We start from the raw sequence: 20982 nt of genomic DNA on the forward strand, positions 1-20982 counted from the left end.
AACATGCCCCAAATTTAGATCTGCTGTCTCTTGGAGGACATGGCATCAGGATAAGCCAGCTGTGGTCTCTTGGAGGGACACGAAGAAGGACATAGTCACATCCAAGATCCTCTGGATTAACTGTGTCGGTCACAGCTTTTGTCTCTGGTAGTAGCATGAAGGACATTTTCACAACGAAGATCATAGCATCTGCCACAGTTTTAACTGCAATACCGGTGACCAGGAGACATCAACAGCCAAAGTCTTGGAACTTCTCAGCCCAAACATAAGATTTAAAGACAAGATTTCTATATTACAAGATTTTATTTCCCTCATTACAACGATGATGCACAGGAGATCACATCTCACCAAAGCTATCTTACTAGGATGTAAGTCATGTAAAGCTACTCAAAATTACTTGTGTGGTTATTAGCCAACACTAAACTAAAAGGAACTCTGATCAAGGAAGACCATAACGTGAGTATTTATAGTCATCAATATCATGCATGCCATGGTCATGGAAAATAAGTAGAAAAGGCATATATCTAGTTGATACTGGAGTCATTGTCACAATACTACCTGGCAAGATCTGGTTGAGTATGCGCACGATGTACCAGAAAATGTCCATAGTCAGTAGACGTAACAGATAAGAATACAGCCACTTAGTTCGTCAGCTTCAGATAACGAAAACAGCACACTTCCACCAATAATTGCACCAAATACTCAATTGCTACTTCCGTAAGACTAAAATGTTGCTCCTTTAACTAGTAGACAATAGTCCATTTAGCGGGCTGCTCACACTCGTTTTTATCATCGGGGCAGAAACGGTTGAATGACGTTTTTGACAGGAAGCCAAGGATTTCTCGCTCGTCTTGAATTCGAAAGGAGAAAGTGGATTCATGGCTGCCAATAGAATACCTTGCATGTGCACAAATCCACTGGTCGATGATGGCAACTCCACCATCTTTGTACTGTTGGAGTTCAGACTCGGTTGGTTGATAGCGGAAGACTTCGTAATCTTTTAAATCCTTTTTAAGTTCTGAATATTCTGAAAAGAGGACAGGATAACATTAGGTTCGAGCTATCACAATGAGTTACATCTGAAATGGAAATGGCAATAATCAATCTCACACCTTTTGAAAAATAGACTTAAAAGCGGAGCATTGTGGTGTACACGAGCCTGACTCACAATCCAAGGGGTATGAGTTTGAAACCTGGTGATGTAGTTTCATCTTCACATGCTGGGAGCTTAAGTGACGCAAATCCTTGACACTCAAGAGAGCATCTCTTTACACATGCAGTGAGAGTTCTTGTAAATAACTTCAAGAAAGACCCACGTCAGCACGAAGCACTTGATATAAAAGCACCAATGGCATAACCATGTCTGATAAGTGATTACCTTCTCGTGTGCCATCCGTTGCTATAAAAACCTTTTTCAGCTTGTATTCCTTGAGTAACTTCTTTAGGGTTTTCGCGGCCCCCTGTATCGATGGCACCTCATTTTCCCGCACTCTCAAGAAGTCCGCCCTCCTCAGGTGGACACCGATGTAGGGCCCTCCCTTGGCATCACCGTGTTTCCTCTGAAGAAATAGTTACACGAAATCAGAAGAGGCACAATAGGCTAATGCAAGGATTTACAAAAACAGAATTTGTCAACTTGTGGCCCTACAGTCCAGTGAGAAGGCCTCAATTTTGCATCATCGAATCTCAAATCTCAACTTGGGCACCAAAGCAGATACCACATGAAATCATTTTGGTTGCAAATTAAAATGAATAAACCTGTAATGATAATCATCAGGAAACATGCAGTGTGTCATTTGTACAATGTTCTTACCCGCATGTTTCTCCAATCTGGGTCAAGTACAGTATTATCTTTCTCATCAGTTGAATCAAGATAATCTGACCGGAACTTGTCTCCAACTTCTCGTAGGTGTTTTGCAAACCTCATGCTCCTACGCCCCTGGAAATGGAAGGAGAAAAGCACAAATTAAGATTTGAAAAACTTTCTTACAATTGGGTTTTGAGAATAACTAAAACTCCAAATGATGATTAGAGGAAGGTCAGTGACATGACCATGACCATTACTTGACTTTGATAGCTCTCCCTGCAGTGCTGATGAGGAAGCTGTGGGCTGGTATGCTGCAGGTGTATAACCAGAGACAAAATGGCATCATCATCATGTTCTCCCCAAGCATGTTCTCCCTCATCAAGAGTGTCGAGAACACATCTACTCACTTCCCAATAGTCTTTACCCCCAAACGTATCATGGAGAAGGCTTTCTGCTCGGTTGATAAAGACAGACCGCCCAGTTGTATTTTTCTGTAGGAATGGAATGATAAAACTGGCATGGCCTTGGATGGATATACATTGGAATATTTTTGCATAGACTTTGTGATAATCCCAGAAGTAACCGTGCCATCTGCCCGACTTGTCCTGGAATAAAAATAAAGAGGCTGAGATTATTTGCTCCATTTGCCCATAATGTTCCATGTCAAGAAAAAACTATTTAAACCACAAATTGTTAAAACATGTCCCTGTCACCCTATATATCAGCAATAGATCTTTTTTAGTCTTGTTTATATGAATTTTTGGTCACCCTTGATACTGAACCTTACCTGTTTATAATATTGTCTATCTATGCATGGTCTTTCATGCATTTTTTCTTCCCAATCCTTGCCCCAGCCTTCTTTATAATGCTGCAGATAGTACAGTTCATCTATCACACCATTGGAAACTGAAACGTACAAATGAAGATGATAAGGAATGGACTAGAGGAATGGCAAGGTATAGAGATGTGGGCATTAACTCATGGTTCAGGAGGTTATGAGGGTGATTATGGTTGTCAGCACCTTGCTATCAAAAGTAACATCACTCACTGATATCTAGGAATTGGAAGCTGTTGAACTTGAGTCACCGGGAACTAACATAGACACTTACTTTTATTGAACTCTTCAAATTCTATCACAGGTACATGGCGATTAAAGCTTTCCATTTCAAAGAAGGAAGACCAAGGTAGACTGTTTTGTTCAATGTCTCGTGATTGCCAATGGTACAATCTATTCCATGGAGGCACAACCAATGTCCATGGTTCATCCTTGTTTAAATTCTTGACTAGAATTGACATCCTGAGGTAGACATCCCTCCTCAAATTAAATCCTTCACCTGGGTTGACATCATAGATCAGATATCTGCAAAGGATGAGAAAAGTTTAAGTTACTTCATGATGACTGATTGTCCAACACACAGGGACCGACAATGTCAATATCAAACTGAGGCGACTGAGTTTCTGTGAGCGGGTCGTGAACCCATGGAATAACCTGCCAGGCGATGTTGTCGCAGTCAAGACAGTACAGGGCTTCAAGGCCGCCCTGGACAAAACTTGGCGAGACCTTAGATTTGACTTTTAAGGGAATTAACGTTGGCTAGGCACCTCATTTTTAAAACTGCCTAGCGAGAGAGTCAAAGGACAATGTTTTAAGTTGTGATCTCACTGCAATGAAACATACTGTAGAACAAGCTTAATACTATAGCTCAACACCAACCACACCTGCGCGGCTCCCGTTTCAAAAGCATTTGCAAACCGGCAATATCCATATCCACAGGCAACTGCCTTAGATATTATTGATGATGATGATGAATTCAATATCCTAAAAGAGACTGTTTTTCAAAAAAGGCCTAGGGGCCTATGCACATGCGCAGCGAAGGCCCAAGTCCTAAATCACAAAACATACCGTCATATGAACCCAACGCTAAACTCCCCTGGGGTTAAAACCAACCATACCATGCCTACAAACTAGTCAGTAAGCTCTGCCGATTTGGTCACTTTGCCCACTAGGGACGTGGCGAAATCAGAGTGACAGATGACAACAATCTTTGTATCGCACCTCATATCTTTCTTCTGACTGTACACAGTGCGTGCATGTGATCCAGTATCAAAGGCCATATCATCCTCGTCATTATGACAAAGTCCTGGAGAAAACGTCCGACATGTCAGAGAGATAATTAGGAAAAATTGAGCAACTTTTGAGAAAGTTGCCACGTCGTCCGCCATGTTGTTTGAAACGCCACCTTTGAGTGAAATTTGTAAAATTTTCGTCTGCTACAACTTGGTCAAAATTTCGAAAAGATTATAGCATTGTTATCTAAAAAAATCATATGTTTAACTGAAATGTGAATATGTATAGCTCATGACTGTTGCATTTTCTGACACTTGTAAAGATGAAAAGCTCGGATGATTAATGATTGATATTCACTATTCAGTGTTACTGTCTCTGTCTGTGGTTCTCAGAACGAGACAGAGAGACATCAACTGATCAAGAAAGATGTTTCGTCAAGTCCTCAAGAACAGTACAACACAGCAACTGAGACGTTCTTCTGTCTTCCTGGCCAAATGTCTCCTTCTCTTTCAGCATCTGCCTCGAGTTTGACATGTCAGAGGAATGTAATCAACCTCCGAAGCCAAACCCAGATAAATGGCCAGTAATTGTCAACAGTTCCCTGAAGGATGGTGAAGTGGTGAAAATGCTCTCTCAGCATCACAAAGTGAGAGGTGAGACGGTGACAGCTACCTTCAAGTCAAGGCGTCATGTGTACCTCATCTATGGGCACAAGATCACAGAATTCATTGATGACCTAGATGAGCCTGGTTCTCAATCTGTAATATAGCCATGATGAAGAGAAAATTGAAGGCTAATATGTTTGTTCTCTTTCCGTAATATTAATAATTGCATTTCTAAATCTTAGTTGCAGAGAAGACTATTGAGAACACTTGCATCTTTCCGGTGTCTGGTGTGGCTTTTATGATCCAGGTGGTACATGTTTCCACTCCAACTTGGTCACCACCAGAACATGCGGCTCTCAGATCAGATATAATAGAAAGGCAAGTTATTTTAAGTTTGCAATGAAAAAAAGAGTGATTGTGACATTGTCCTCAAAACAACTTGAAGACAAGAGTAGCTTAGTGTCCACAAAATATGTTCAGTCCTTCACCAAGAAGACCTTCATGGTTTATGCAATGAATGTCCTGTCCTTGTGATTGTGACGTTGTCCTCCTAACAACTTGACTAATCTCCTCCAAACCGATTCCAGACTAGAAAAGTTCCTTCGCATCCACCGTAGATGTTACCTCCTTCTAGTGGCAGATCTTCATGGTCCTCGGGAGTTTGCTGTCATCATGACAACACAACAGCAGTTCTTCAATCAACAGTTGAACATTCTTCCTGTTCACAGTTTGACTGAGAGTGTTCACAGCATGCTCAAGATTGCGAAGGTAAAATCTATGGAGAGGAAGCCCAACACTGTCGACTGTCCTCCTAGAGGGGCACTGGACTGTCCTTAGTTATTTAAGAAGTTATTTGTTGCCTATAGACTGTCCTCTGTAATGGACTGGTCTATTCTTTATAGAGAGGTATCATTTGGACCGCAATCTTCTGTAAAGGATTATCCTGATCCTATACCGTCTTCTCAAAGAAACTCCCTGAGAAATGGTCTATAGATCGATGTACTTGATTGGGAACAATGTTTACGAAGACTTCGCGTCACGTCACGTTACACTAATGTAAAAATGCATGGTGACGTGACGACGATCTACACCACGTTATGTAAACGTTGTTCCCAATCAAGTGCATGGATCTAGTTATACTCTGCAAGAATTCTATTGAGATCCTAAGATGCTTTCCCTATAAAACCACTTCAGAGTGGCGGGCAAAATACTGGTCTTGTGAGAGTTTACTACATCGCACGACACAGTGCAATGTATTACATCGTTCTTCATGTAACTCTCACTATAGATGCCACACTATTTCATTGCAGGTGACCTGCCAGCCTGGCAGTGGTAAACTCAAGGGCTGGATTTCATCTGTCCTCTCTCAGCACGTTAACGAGAAGAATGCAATTCTTCATGCTCTCGCTCAAGTAGGGTTAACATCTCACCGTATCTTTACTTTGTCGGTTATATCTTACTGGTCATAATGTCGTCTCCAAGTCTCTTGAAAAGACTGTTTAGGCCGAGTCTTCTGTCCTTTGGAGGCTGCAGGACAGGCACTGCCAACAACCACTACACGAAATTGGTTGGAATATAGAGTTAATGTTGTTATACTGAGATCAGTTTTCTAGCTGTGATATGTGTTATAATTAGAATATACTGGAATATACTGAGATGGTATATATTTCCATTTCGTGCAGGAACCAACTTCGTGTGTGTAATGATCAGATAATCAGCAGCCGGAGGGTGGTTGTTCCATCGTCTGTTTTCCATTAGCCTAATAGTGTTAACTTGTCAGAAAAACTTGGTCTTTTTTTGGTTTTGTGAAGGTCTTCCAAGCCAACCTGACAAGATAACCAGCAGGCAGAGGGTGGTTGTTCCATAGTCAGTCCTCCATTAGCCTTAGAGTGTGAACTTGTCAGAAAAACTTGGCCTTTTGAGGTTGTGTAAAGGTCTTCCCAACCTGATCAGATAACCAGCTGGTAGAGGTTGTTTGTTCCATTGTCTCTCCTTGCCTGTGGTGTCTTTATAGAGTTCTCCATTAAACACTCCTATCTCCTGGGCAAAACTTAGGGAAAAAAAGTGTGATCCTTAATCCAATCTTACCAGAGTCAGCAGTCCTTCTCGATGGTTTAGGAAGCATCAGTGCCATAGCAACAGCTGATATCAAGTCTTTGACGGAGTGTAGCCTCGACACACAAACAGCGGAGATGGTCATCAGATACTTTGAGAAGGACTTTGTGACGATATGATTCAAAAGCGAACGAGGACTGACAACGAATTTGAGGGATTACACTGTAGACAGTTTGATCAAATAAAGTATTTTTATGTCGATATTGATGAAAGGATTCACTTTTGCCCACATCAATGCATCATCAGTCTTGTTGGCTGCTCTGCCAATTTGTCAACATGGTGAGAGAGATGAGACGGTCACAGCCAGGCCGAATTAGTCCTGGCTGCTCCACCGTGTTGACAACATGATGAGAAAGATGAGACGGTCACAGCCAGGCCGAATCAGTCCTGGCTGCTCCACCGTGTTGTCAACATGGTGAGAGATATGACACAGACACAGCCACGCCAAATCAGTCCTGGCTGCTCCAACGTGCTGACAACATTATGAGAGAGATGAGTCGAGACAGTCACAGCCAGGCCGAATCAGTCCTGGCTGCTCCACCGTGCTGACAACACTATGAGAGAGATGAGACAGTCACAGCCAGGTCGAATCAGTCCTGGCAGCTCCACCGTGTTGACAACATGGTGAGAGATACGAGACAGACACAGCCACGCCAAATCAGTCCTGGCTGCTCCAACGTGCTGACAACATTATGAGAGAGAGGAGTCGAGACAGTCACAGCCAGGCCGAATCAGTCCTGGCTGCTCCACCGTGCTGACAACACTATGAGAGAGATGAGACAGTCACAGCCAGGCCGAATCAGTCCTGGGTGCTCCACCATGTTGCCAACATGGTGAGAGAGATGAGACGGTCACAGCCAGGCCGAATCAGTCCTGGCTGCTCCACCGTGTTCACAGCATGATGAGAGAGATGAGACGGTCACAGCCAGGCCGAATCAATCCTGGCTGCTCCACCGTGTTTACAACATAATGAGAGAGATGAGACGGTCACAGCCAGGCCAAATCAGTCCTGGCTGCTCCACTGTGTTCACAGCATGATGAGAGAGATGAGACGGTCACAGCCAGGCCAAATCAGTCCTGGCTGCTCCACCGTGTTGACAGCATGATGAGAGAGATGAGACGGTCACAGCCAGGCCAAATCAGTCCTGGCTGCTCCACCGTGTTGACAACATGGTGAGAGAGATGAGACGGTCACAGCCAGGCCAAATCAGTCCTGGCTGCTCCACCGTGTTGACAACATGATGAGAGAGATGAGACGGTCACAGCCAGGCCAAATCAGTCCTGGCTGCTCCACCGTGTTGACAGCATGATGAGAGAGATGAGACACATCCAGAAGAGAGAGAAAGGACTTTGGGAGGATTCACCCACCAGTCTTCTAAGATGACTGTGGTTCCAAGTAGCACTCAAAGAGTTGTCAGGTAGATATTGGGTACAACCAGTCTCGTGAGATCAGATAACCAGCTGGCAGATGTTGGTTGTTCCATTGTCCGTCCTTGTGAGATGATTACCATGGTACAACCAAATCAGTTGTCTTGTATCACCCATGTAGAACGCAAGTGGCGATACGACGAGTGATCATATCAACATTGTTGTGGCGATACTCTACACCATCCCTTCGCAATTCCCACAGCCCATGATCACTGTTCACTAAAAGATTGGAGAAACAAGTCGTCACAATTCCGTTGGCGTCATATGCAATTTGAATTGCAGCAGACGTCGCGGTTTAACATAAGTTGTGTACCGGTGCTACCGAATACGCTGCATGACACAAGGGCCTTAACATCACAGTAGAAAAGAATCATATATTGAATTTGGCTAAATAACAGGGCTCAGCCAGGCCTCTGAATCTGATGATCATGATCATGATGGGGGGCGGGCGAGGGGGTTGGTCCAGCAGCGGCTGGCAGCGGACATTTGTCTTGACTCTTGCTTAGCGCTGCTACAGCTTAAAGTGCTGTGGTACAGTCTAGAAGCAGTGTCATCATTGGCGAAATGGACCATAGTTTGTGAGGGGCTGAGTTTCGTCCAAAAATAGATCTGTTTACACACTACGGCAATGGCGTATTGCAGGTACACGTCAACGGGTCATTGATTGTCGGACGTCAGTTCGCCAAGAAAACCAAAGGAATCGAAGGATTCATTGAACTCATCAACACATCATTAGTTGTGAAGTTCAACTGTATTCCTAGGTAAATCACTTTGGTATATAGAGAGTAAGATTACAATTAACTCACGTTAAAGTTTGAGTTCCGGGGAGGTAGCGTTGTCAGTACGTTGGTTTAGGGGCGCAATAACCTAGCTTATAGCGAGCAATTAGTACACTAAGATTTCAGTGATTAACATAATAGTTGCAAGTATTTGGCATTTTAGACTCATAATTCGTGCTATAATAACTACGTTGTAAACATAATGCTCAAAATTGATTCATGAAAAAGTTGTTAGGGCAATATCAAGCAAGCAGTAATGGAAAAAAGTGTAATTCCATTAACTGAATATTGTTTTTAGACACTATAACATTTTAGGCCTACTTTTCCGTAAACCACGAGAACAATGTATGTGAAAAAAACAACACATATAAGTGAGGCGCCGAGTATACAGTAATTGTAAGGTAAAGAAAAGCTCGGTCTCTAAGGTCTGGAGGTCCGGAGTCCGTGAGCGCTGACAGTCTAGTGGCGCGGCCCACGGATAGATCGAGAGGGCGGGCGCTGGGGTTCCGCCGACGGTGCTCGCATGCATTAGTCGTATCCCCGAAACCTTTACAACGCGAACAAAGCTCGTGGCATCCATGACGGTATAGGAATTGACGGTGAGGTAACAAAAAAACTCGTGGCATATCGGATGCGCATCCGATGACGGTAAAGAAATTGACGGTAAAGGATCTCGTGGCATATCGGATGCGCATCCGAAGACGGTAAGGGAATTGACGGTGAAGGATCTCGTGGCATATCGGATGCGCATCCGATGACGGTTTTATATATATGTATATACACATATATGTATTTAGTTTTTATACTATGTAATTTGCAAGCTCTAGTGAACTCACTCAGCTGTTTGACATGGGGGAGCACCCCCTCCCCCCCACCCCCACAACCCCGTCCTTCCGATACGTTTTAGCCAGTGCATTAGGGGGTCTCCCAAACCCCCTGTCCTTCTGACATGTTTAGCCAGTGCATTGGGGGTTTGGGAAACGTGTAAGGGGGAGTCATTTTGTGTCTCTTGGTCTTGAAACTCACAAAGACAAAATCTTCGAAATCTGGATACATAATAATTGATTTATCGCTAACGAAACCGCCTTAGCTGATTTGTGATGCGAGTTGGGTCATAGCAAGATGTATATTGTGGTCCTTTAAATCGTCTCAGAAGGACTTATTGAGTCCTATCATAGCCCTCTAATGAGAAATAACCGAACCAACTCAAATGAATGAGTAACTTTGAAACATGATCACAAATAACTCTAATACAGAAATTTAACAAATCAGATTTATTTTCATTTTATGAAATATCGAAGTGTTGAGTATAGTGGATTAATGCAACGTCAGTAATGATAGCCTTTATTGCTTATTGTGGTAATTAACACTAATTACCATACTAATGCTAATTACCATCAGAGTAAATAGTTTATTACCTTAAAATACTTTGGTAGATAGTTTAAGCTATTGGAGAATGTAACCATTGAAAAGGTACATAAGAGTTTATACACGTCATTGCTTGCTAGTACACTATGTTCGAGTTTCCTTATTTTGATTGACAAAATAACAGACAAGAATTGTACATCTAGTTTGGAGCAAAGTAAAATGCCTGTGCAGAAATTTTGCCATAAAACCCATTACGTTCAAGATCTATTGTAAAACCGATCAAGAGGCAAATGGCTTATTTCAACCAAAGCTGGACCCATCCGGACAGTGATTTAGCTTTCAATCTGTCCCTTTAGTAAAGCACTGCCTAAGTGGTCAAACTTGAGCTGAAACAAGTAACATTTGTAGATTAAAACTGCTTACTTACAATGATAGCCAAAGATATAGCAGGAAACATCGAAATGTAATGAATTCTTAATAACAGTTAAAATGAATCCCATAAGTTTCACATTCAAATTTGCATAAATCTCAATTACATTCTTCTAATCATTACATCTCCTAACACATTTGAAAAGTTTTTATCCGCACAATCTTAGAAATCGAAGTGAATCTCTACTGAAACCTTCCCAGAACCCCCTCTGTTTATCGCAATATCATAGAATGCACAGATATTGCATAATACTGCTTACACAGGGCGTTTCGGAAAATTGCTGGAATATGATTACTAGATTTGTGACATATGTTTAAAATGAGAGAAAAAACATCATAAGTAGGCCTATTCCATCAATCCATTCTGAATAATTAAGTAATCATACCTTCTGATTGGTTCCTTGATAATGAGTACGCATAATTTACATGTTTATGCTTATTTACATATGCTAATGAGGTGATGTGGTGTCATGATCTTTGAATGAACCAATCAGATACATGGAATTGGTCCCAGTACCTTATTACTTCTCGATTATAAAATGCCCTTTGAAATGGCAATAGTTTTGGCAAAATGTACACATAAGAAGACATGCCAAGAACATTTCAGAAACCCGCAAACATTTCGATAGTGAGCACAGATCAAAAATTTGAATGAGAATTGCTTGAGAATATTCAGCTAAAGCCATACTTGTATCTTACAATCCCAGGAATAACAGCTAGTGCAAAAATCGACAATATATGTCAAAATACCTATACATGCATCCATCTATCCAACCCAAACCCAGGTCATGTCCAGCTGCACAAGCAATGAGTATTTCTCTTGCTTGCAGCCTGGCTATGCCTGGGGACTTGGTTGGCTATACACTAATACTGACATCAGGACTTAAAATACTGTCAAACTTCTAAAGATGTCGCTTGTGCAAAGCTTGATCCTCAATTAAGGTGGCAATCATCATGGCCAGGGAAAGGCATAACTAGTTTGAGACAAGACACAGAACTCACCCAAGGTCAATTCTCGAAGACAATAATCTTGTTTCGCATTGGAATCTAAATGAATTGTGAAATGGCAACTAAATCATTCTGGAAAAGATTTTGACCGGTCTTGCCTCAAATGGTAACTTTAAGGCCCCCTGACATGAACACTGCCACCTATAATGCCTGGACCCTGAACTGACTACTGGAACGGTCAAGCAGAAAAATAGCTAATAGAAGTGTGGACAAAACTCATTATAGCATCTTTATGTGCACATCTGGAGCTCCAAACCGTCTCCACCTCAACTTTAAAGGCATACGTCGTTCGTAATTAATCGTTGTCCAGTAAATCAAAATAGAAATCCAATTATACACAATGATAGTGCAGTATGCATACAAATTTGCTGAAACTTGGCATGTATAGTATTTGTAGATCAGTCTACACAACAGCAATGCTGAAGTTTTAATTCAGTACGTTTATCCGCAATTGAAAATGTTCAAATTCAGTTACAATATCAAACTTTTTTACGAACGGCGCATGCCTAGTGCTCTTGTTTGCAGCCAAACGATGTGACGAACATAATATGCGAGACAGACTAACTTTACAATTAAGAGAGTGGCACTACTTGCACAGACCATGGCTAAAAACAAGCAACTTGGCTTTTGTCCACTTAAACGGGCAATATACACATAGAATCTGAATAATAGAAGAACAAATAAGAAACCATGGGTTACTATGGTTACCACCATCACATTACACTGGACATTCAAGGGCATTAGGTCTAAACACCAATATCTACAATCCTATGATCAGTGACGAATTGCACCTAGAGATTAACTTTGTACATATGAACATCGAAGACTTGACTAAAAGCAGGTTTTGACTTTACAAAATGGTTCTGCAGATAAATCATGCTTGAATTCAGGCAAGTATTTGTTGATTTCACATAGCATTTGCCTTTTCTAAAGTCGAAAGCGGCTTCCAAGGACAGAGGTTGAAAATATACAAGGAGAAATTCAAATGATCTAGAACTTTACACAAGTGATTGCCAAAATTTACATAATATCAATGCTGCATAAATGGATACTTAATTCTCAATCAACGAATCAAATCAGAGAAACCTTAATTGGTCAATTAGTGATGTGTCAATCAAATGAATCAACCTGTCAATCATATAACAAAGAACAATTAATCAACATGAACAACTATCCCAATGACAGGGAAAGCAAGTGACTAACTAAATGACAGGTGTGGAGCTTTTCTATTCAAATCTAAATCTCATGGAAGATTTCCAATTACTGAAAATCAATTCAAAGAAACAGATCTAAAAGACAGAATTTTGCCACCTTTTAGTTTGATTATAGATCATTAAGTGCAACAAAGTTAATTCACAGTGATTACATTTTATGGGAGATACTCTCAACGACATGAACTAAAGAACACAACATTCAATTTTACACAGATAAGTCCTAGATATTCTACAAGCAAGTTTTAATTTTGTTTGTCGATTGCTGCAAGTTTTTCACCCACTGAAACAAGATAATTCTGTGCATAGGCTGACAAATTGATTCCTAAAAAACAAATGCACAGAAGGAATTTTTCCCTAGAAAAAGTGAGATTCATTGCTCCACTGCACAGACTATTTTGCTTGGTAACCATGGAAACTGATGTGGTTACCATGGTTACATGAAAACAACTAAAAACAAAAATGGCATTCTAAAATCGAATACTATCCAAAGAATAATTGCACAGCTGATTGGCCTTCATTTCACTGGTTACCATGGAAACATGATTCCACGGCAACAAAATACATATTATAGAATACATGGCATACTAACTACTCGTATCATGCAAAAGTCATTGCACTGTGATTGGCCTTTTCTGGTTGCCATGGTGATTTATCGTGGCAACCAAAGTAAACGTTACATGATAAATATTATGGCTCAATACAAAAATGGCTACATTTGAATATTCAAATTGCACAATTTCCCAGAATGACTTGGTTCAATAATTAAGAAACTAAACTACTAGTTGCCATGGCAACGCTTGATTTTACCGTGTAGCACCAAAACTAGAAATATATATTCAAATCATTTCAGTTTCATAGAATTTATGTCGTCTTTTAAAGAAAATGGGGTGTATTATATCCAATAGTATTTCATCATGCACCCATGCATAGGAAAGAAAGACTACCTCCACCAAGAGACCATCAAGCATGAAGAAAAAGCCCCGAAACCTGACCAAAGATTTTAAAAGGGTTTTTTTGAATCTGTACATGCGTTGACTAGAGGAACTCATCTTTTGCTAACGAGATTCAGACGGACTCTGGCAACTCAATATAGGATGTCAGTCGAGCGATAAACCTTTCCTTGTCTGAGTCAGTCGTTTCTGTCAAGTGATGGGCAATGCCCCTCTCTGTAAGGATGCCCGTCTCCACCAGTTTTTATCCCACCTGAGATTACAATTGACTAGAACTTTTGAATAAAACACCATAACTGGAGTATCTATGCATGAGTGTATGTGCTGAGAAGTGATGAAAGCATTCGCGTTTTACTGAGGGATATCTTCATGGTTGCACTTCGTTGGCAAACAAGCAACATTTATAGCTGCAACCTGCGATAATCATTGCAACGATGAGCGAGAAAAAGATTTAAGTCGTCTGCGAGTAAAACCAGTAGTTTCATAGGTTAATGGTCACACCAATCATTGATTGTAGTCCATGTGATGACTGATTGCACCTCAATGCAAACTCATAATCAAAAAAGGTATATCCTACATCTAATAACATTAATTGCAATATAAATACTGTCTAAAAATGATTTACACTTGAGTAACTTACTATAATACACGATAATTTGGAAGAACTACGAATGTTGTCAGCTTGAATTCAATGGAAGCACAATGATAATTGTAACTTTCAATGAGAGAGGACGACCTTGGGAAAAAACTCAAGCATTTTCAACGAATTTCAAGTCATCCACCAAAATGCTTCTATGTTCTTCTGTCAAGGAATTATGGTTTTACACTGAGCATTAATGAGCTTCAAAGTTACTTTCAAGACTATTACAAAGTTCTCAATGAGTTTTTCAGCACTCATCATCTCTCATTCAAAGTCAAAATGAGCCATTTCAAAGCTTTTAATCCCCAAGTACCAAGGCCTAATAAGCATCAGAGCCGATGTCGCCATCTTGAAAGTCAATCGATCATCACTTTTGATTCTTAAATTCTAAAACATTAATGTTTTCATAAGGTTATAGAGGCAGTCCTGAGTGGAGCTTTCAGAGGGCCCTGACCAAGACAAACCTCAAAAAGACTAGGTATTTCACTTCAAATATCAGACCGAGGTACCCGGGGTCAAAGCATAAATTAATTGTCATGATTTTTTGGAAGATCGCTTGAATACTGGTTTGTTACCTACACACGTATTGAACTGGAAGCATGAAAAGATACATATATAGTAATCAACATTCTGAACACCGACAAAATTTAACTGTCTAAACTTCATTGAGATTCCATCTCCAGATTGCAAAGACCGTCAGACCTATATCAAATATTGCACTGTTTTTTCGAGAATCTCCTTCAAATGACTTAAATGCGCCATCTGAATTGAATAAAAGAGAAATTGCACCGTGAATATAAATACTTCTAAATCTCAAATTTTACAGATGATCATTTTTTCACTATAATTTTCCAATTGGAGCAACATCGAAAAACCAAATTCCATTGCTTAATTGTTTTATCATAAATGTTCTCTATCGAACACTTCGGAGGCACCACCACCTTTTACACTGGAAGCACAAAAAAATGAGTCATTCATTCACATGAGCAAAAACTGAGGAAGACAAAAAATGGGATCATAAAATTTCAAAGAGAGATTTAAGGCAGGAGCGAGGTAGGTCAGATTTAGTCACACGAAGACTACCAATTTGACCCATTATCTCCTGTCTATATCCTCCCTTTAAAGAGTTTGACCTTGTAAACTGACAGTAGGTGCTTCTCAACATCATGCAAATACTTTCTAGTAATGATTAGGATTGAGCTGAGGTATAAATAAACAAAATGAGTAGGCCTAGAACTGTCAAATAAACGATAAACTGTAATAAAAAAATACTAAGGTTCTGGCTACATTCAAGGATTGCACTCAGGGTTTATGCTATTAAATGCACTGCCTCTTCGCTAGTACATGAGCAAACGTCTTGCATGCATTATTCATGACTCTGACCTTTGACCTATCTACAATTTGCATATCTCAACAAGTGAACAGCTAAGAATTTGAACCAATGCGACTCAATAAATCTGTTTCAACTGACTGACTTTTTCCTAAAAAGGAAGTTGTTTTTCCCTCTTTCTGTGTATCACTGCAGTGCGAATAGGCGCCAATTGTCGTCTAAGCACTGACCAACAGTTAAGAATATTGAATTTCTTCACACTTTGAGTTGAAACATAACTACTAAGTTCACAATGGCCGTTATTCTTGAGTAAAAAAGAGTTTCATTAATTTCATTGATCATCATGGTTGTGCACTAACATTGTAAAGAAAAACACGAAATGCATATTCGATCATAAAAAGAACACACCCGCGATAGTAAAATTGGTACATTTACATTTTAATCATGCATAAAAGACTATAGGCCTACTTGATGTTTGGATTTAAATTTATCCTTGGCACTCCAGAAAAGGAAGCATATTCTTTTGCCACTATACTTTTTTCCTCCAAAAAAACATTAGGGGTTATTGTTTTGATGGATATGTTCAAGATCAAACTTGTTGCATAAATATTGTATAGACTTATCTCAGTAAAACAACTGTAAAATTCCAATTCATTTCTCATCATTTTGATGCTGACCCCTTGATTAGGGATTGTACAGACAATCGTCTGCAGGATGCCAACATTTTCAAGTCTCAAAATCACAAACTGAATGCAGTTTCTGAATACATACACATAGATTCTGCATCTAAACACATACATCATACTAATGAAACATACACATGAAATGAACACCCAACATTCATGTATATGGAAAATCACATAGAATAGTAAACACATAGTTCTAAATTCTCAAAAATCTCTTTTCTACAGAGTGTCTGAGTGTTCCCAGCAACACATGATGATAATCAACTAATCTTGGTTTCCAGAGTATGTAGAAATGACACAAAGACACTGCTTAAACTCGGATAAAGATAATCAGATGATAAAAATCTCAAACTTTTTAGAAAAGTTTTCGGAATGCCTCACTTCACTGATTGGAAGAGAAAGATCGCCTTATACTGCCCCGGCTGATATCCAATTCACCCCCTACTTATGACAGACACACTTGCAAATTATTTGACAGCTGAATATGTTTGTGACCCATTGTTTATACCATATGTTTGGAATGTACTGGTAAAACTATCAACTCCTAAATCTGTGACACAAATGTTAGTCAACCTGGAAATGGAAGGTCTTTTCATCAACAGCAAGACCATGTGACCCACAGTTCTGACCAGTCTTTCTGTGCAGTGCCCCCTATACCATCATAGCTATATCAGTGGTTTCAGACTCAGTGTCGTCATCCATTTTCCCGTTTGTCGGCTTACAATACTTGTATCTGTGGTTCATGTGCTGGCTGTACGACCCGGAATGGCTGAAACGTTTTCCACATTTCTTGCACATGAATGGTTTCTCACCGGAATGGAGTCGTTTGTGTTCGGTCAGGTGGTGTTTGTGTTTGAAGGCCTTGCTGCAGATGTCACAGGCGAACGGCCGAGCTCCTGGAAGAGAGAAGTAAAAACGTAAACAGACAAGCAGATAGACAGATGTCAAAGGCAAAAGTAGATCGCGTCCACAAACAACAGATCACAGAGGCTTTCTGACTTTGCCACCCTGCTGTCATCCAATACCATAACACTCACTTCGGGCTTAACTTGGCCATTTTAGATGGGCCCATCCATCTTGTTGAAGTGAAGTTTATTCTTGATAAGACAGCAGCCTTAGCCGTTTCTTGAGCTGACTGACACGTTAACCACCGGTTGCCCGGCTCCCGCTATGCTGGATGACAACTCGCTCTCAGTGACACAACTTTCGCGTAGTGAGATAACTTGCGAGCTGTCCAACAACTTACCGGAATGTTCGTACTTGTGTCTAGCGAGCGAACTCTGCTTACTAAACATCTTCTCACACTGGTCACATGCGTACATGCCTTCCCCTTCGTCGACCTTATGATGTTTCCACGATCGGCGCTTCTTGCCTCCGGGGCCATCCTCATCCATCAGACCATCGAGGAAGTCTGGCGAGTACTCTCGGTGGTCCTGAAGGAAAGATTGATCTTGATTTGTAAACGAGTACATTACCCAATCTCTGTCCTAACTGAGCTCGAGGCTAGACAAACTTTGAAGACTGAACCAAGAAATGATTTCAAACCAAACCACACAACAATGATCAATTCAGTTTTGCTGCCTTGCTTTTTGTGTCAACTGGCTTAACAATTATATGGTTACCTTAAAGACTACAAGTAGTGAGTACATGCAGATGTTAGGAAAGATTGGAAGATTGTAAGTTTGTCAATCACACCTACCATTCTCATCATTTTCTCTCTTGAAAACTTGCCAAATTCATCAAAGGAATGATTCGTGGAATGACTGAAGACAGAATCGGAGAAGCTCCCGGGAGATGAGTTCAAGCTGCCCTCTAGTGGGTGACCATCGACACTATTATCACAACTGGACTCATCCGTGGTGTGTTGGCTGCCGTGACTGTTGACATTAGGAATGCGTGAATCGAATGGTGACAGTTTAGAGTTCGAGCACAGGTTTCCGTTCCTGTCGATGGAATTATGAAGTCCGTTTTCTAGAGTCTTATTGTAGATGAAACCACGACTTTCCGTGTTCGACAAAGGTGAATGCATCGAGGGAAACATTGTGGGGTTTTTGAGAATGTATCGATGTTCTGCTTCACTGAGCGACATCGAAGGCGACTCTTTCTTGATGCTCAAGTTGAGAACGCTCTCCAAACCACAGCTCCCGTTGAGAGAGGGTGACTTGCTGCTGCAATGTGCCGGTGACGGCGATGAACGCTTCGTGACGGACAAGTCTAATGGTTCAGCCTGTGACGATGATGGGATCTTTGGTGGCGTGACGGTCGGTCTGATCGAGTTCATGAATACGGGGTTAAAGCTATGTGCATGAGGAGGAGGTGGGATCTGCGGAATGACAAGCGAACTCGCTGACTGAGCACCGTTGAAATGCTGCGGGATCATGGGAATGAATGGCGATGATTTTTGCGCAAAGTCTAAGCTCTCAGGCGAGGCCATGTCCTCGGGCCGACGGGAACGTGCCATATTTGGAAAGTACGGAACCTCCTTGCCGCGCTTTCTGTCGCGTGCTCGCATGTTCTGGAACCATACTTGTACAACACGTTTTGGGAAGCCAATTTCATTACCGATACGAATCAGTTCATACTTGCGTGGCCGAGGATTGATTTCGTACATAGACTTCAAAACCCGTAACTGTTCCTCGCTGATCAGCGATCGAACACGACATTTGATTTTCTCACCGCCATCTTTTTCCTCATTTTCAGAATCATCCTCATCTGAGCTATTTCGTTGTCCATCGTCATTGACAACATTCTCGCGCTCCTCCTTTTCGTCAGCCATTTTCTCTTTACTTACAGGAATGTCAGTGTTATTTTTACACAGATACCGCTCATGCTGGTGCAGGTCAACTGCACTCTTGAATACGATGTCACAAAACCGGCACATCAAGTCAAAGTTCTGCCCCTTCCCCTCCTCTTCCTCAAGGTCAAGTTTGCTGCCTATAGACTCCCCCTTTCTCGTTGGTTCTGCTTTCAACCAATTGTTTTTCATTTCTAAAATACTGCTATTTTTTGTGCACAAGTAGCGTTCATGCTGATGTAGTTTGACCGCGCTGTCAAATTTTTCATCACAGTAACTACAGATACACTCAGCAAGTTTCGTGTCCTCACTGTCGTTGCCTGAGTCCTGACTTAACACATTCTCACCTTCACCATTTGAGAGTGAAACACCGTTCAATTTACTGATTTCGCGCTTCTCATCTTTCGTTTGATGTTCCTTCTGTTTTGTGACCGTCCTTTCAACAATCTCAAGAATTCGCTTAACTGAGTCTAAATCATTCCCAGAATCCCTTGCATCTGACACATCCTCGACTTCTAATCCGCGATCTTTTTTCTCTTCATTCACAACACTGTGAGCATCGACAGAATTCCGTCTCGACTTCTGCGCATTGCCATCTATGTCATCCAGGTCTTCTTTGCCGGTATCTGATTGGCTCCCATCATCCTCATCCTTGATCTCTTTGATCTTCTCCTCATGATCCAGGTCCCTCTCCTTCAACCCAAGTAGCGACTGCACGCTATGCTTCTCAAATCCCATCTTCTCCTTTGTCTTCTCAAAATCATTCATAAACGGATGGATCTTGCCAAAATTTGGCGGCAGGCAGGGAATCGGACTCGGCAAACCGTGCATCATGGGAGCTAACAGGTGACTTGGGAACGGGCCATACGGTAAGAAAGGCTGCATACCGCTCAACAGCGGAGCAAAATGGGGTGGTAACGGTGGACACTGTGATATGAAGGGCCGCGGGAAATTTGCATATTGATTTGCAAAGGACACTGGGTGATGGTCCAAATCCTGTTCTAATTTCTGCGGACTTGTCTCTTTCCCGCCGAGACGTCGATTCACTATGTTCTTCGCCCACGGCCAGCACTTCTTGGACGTCATATGAGATGAATATGAGCCTGAATGACTGAACCGCTTCAAACAATGCGAACATTGGAACGGCTTTTCACCCGAGTGAATCCGGACGTGCTCTTTCAAATGATGTTTGAATTTGAATGCCTTTCCGCATTCCGGACATTTGAATTTACGAAGGTCGGAACTCTCATCGTGACTGATCATGTGACGTTGTAATCGGTAGATATTCGCAAACGTTTTATGGCAGACTTTGCACGATTGTGACGTGATCGAGTGTAGCGCCATGTGTTTGTCCAATAAGACTTTGTTGGTGAATTTCTCGTTGCACTTTGGACACGTGTTTCGATCGATTGCGTTCCCATGGAATGTGCGCATGTGATCTTGGAGGATGTAGAGACGAGGGAAGACTTTATCACAGTGATGACACTTCAACAGGAAGCTATCGTCATTTGCATTATCTGAAATGACAGAAAAAAGTTTTGGTGAGACACAAAATATGGGAGACATAATCTGTGTCACTGCAATTTAGCTGGTCGAGGGCAGCTTTTAACTCACTTCTTCTGCATCTCCTGAGGGTATTTGTTAAGTACCAAGGTACTACGGTTACTGGCCAAGTGACTCATGTTGTCAATCAACCAGCGACGTCGTCAACAACAACTTCAGTTCTCACGTGGATGATTTGCTCGCCTTGGCACCACACAA

General features: G+C 41.3%; 3 protein-coding genes across 6 annotated transcripts in view; 1 reads left to right on the plus strand and 2 right to left on the minus strand.

Annotated features, from left to right (window-relative positions):
• Positions 1-298: 298 nt before the first annotated feature.
• LOC135498288 (GDP-fucose protein O-fucosyltransferase 2-like) lies at positions 299-9458 on the minus strand. 3 transcript variants are annotated; one of them, XM_064788534.1, is made up of 7 exons: positions 8830-9458; positions 2917-3167; positions 2595-2713; positions 2215-2412; positions 1814-1939; positions 1379-1559; positions 299-1027 (listed from the first exon to the last, which is right to left on the minus strand). In XM_064788534.1, exons 2-7 carry the CDS (start codon positions 3101-3103, stop codon positions 744-746), a joined length of 1095 nt encoding a protein of 364 aa, XP_064644604.1. In that variant the 5' UTR covers positions 3104-3167; positions 8830-9458; the 3' UTR covers positions 299-743. The 3 variants fall into 3 exon arrangements, with proteins under 3 accessions (XP_064644604.1, XP_064644605.1, XP_064644603.1); XM_064788535.1 differs by lacking the exon at positions 8830-9458 and adding an exon at positions 7964-7983; XM_064788533.1 differs by lacking the exon at positions 8830-9458 and adding an exon at positions 3864-4022.
• LOC135498322 (protein SPO16 homolog) lies at positions 4408-6183 on the plus strand. Its single transcript, XM_064788576.1, has 5 exons — positions 4408-4528; positions 4723-4858; positions 5068-5248; positions 5791-5892; positions 6163-6183. The coding sequence occupies exons 1-5, from the start codon at positions 4408-4410 to the stop codon at positions 6181-6183; spliced, it is 561 nt and encodes a 186-aa protein (XP_064644646.1).
• Positions 9459-10061: 603 nt separating the features above from the next.
• Positions 10062-20982, minus strand: part of LOC135498266 (zinc finger E-box-binding homeobox 1-like) — a 137778-nt gene continuing 126857 nt past the window's right edge. For both annotated transcript variants that reach the window (XM_064788491.1, XM_064788492.1), the window contains 3 exons: positions 18127-20738; positions 17674-17860; positions 10062-17323 (listed from right to left, as the gene is read on the minus strand). In XM_064788491.1, coding sequence (XP_064644561.1) covers positions 17079-17323; positions 17674-17860; positions 18127-20738 — 3044 coding nt within the window. In that variant the 3' untranslated portion in view covers positions 10062-17078. The remainder of the gene's footprint in view (positions 17324-17673; positions 17861-18126; positions 20739-20982) is intronic.

Source organism: Lineus longissimus, chromosome 13 (assembly GCF_910592395.1).
Source record: "Lineus longissimus chromosome 13, tnLinLong1.2, whole genome shotgun sequence".
In the NCBI taxonomy this organism is placed as follows: Eukaryota; Metazoa; Nemertea; class Pilidiophora; order Heteronemertea; family Lineidae; genus Lineus; species Lineus longissimus.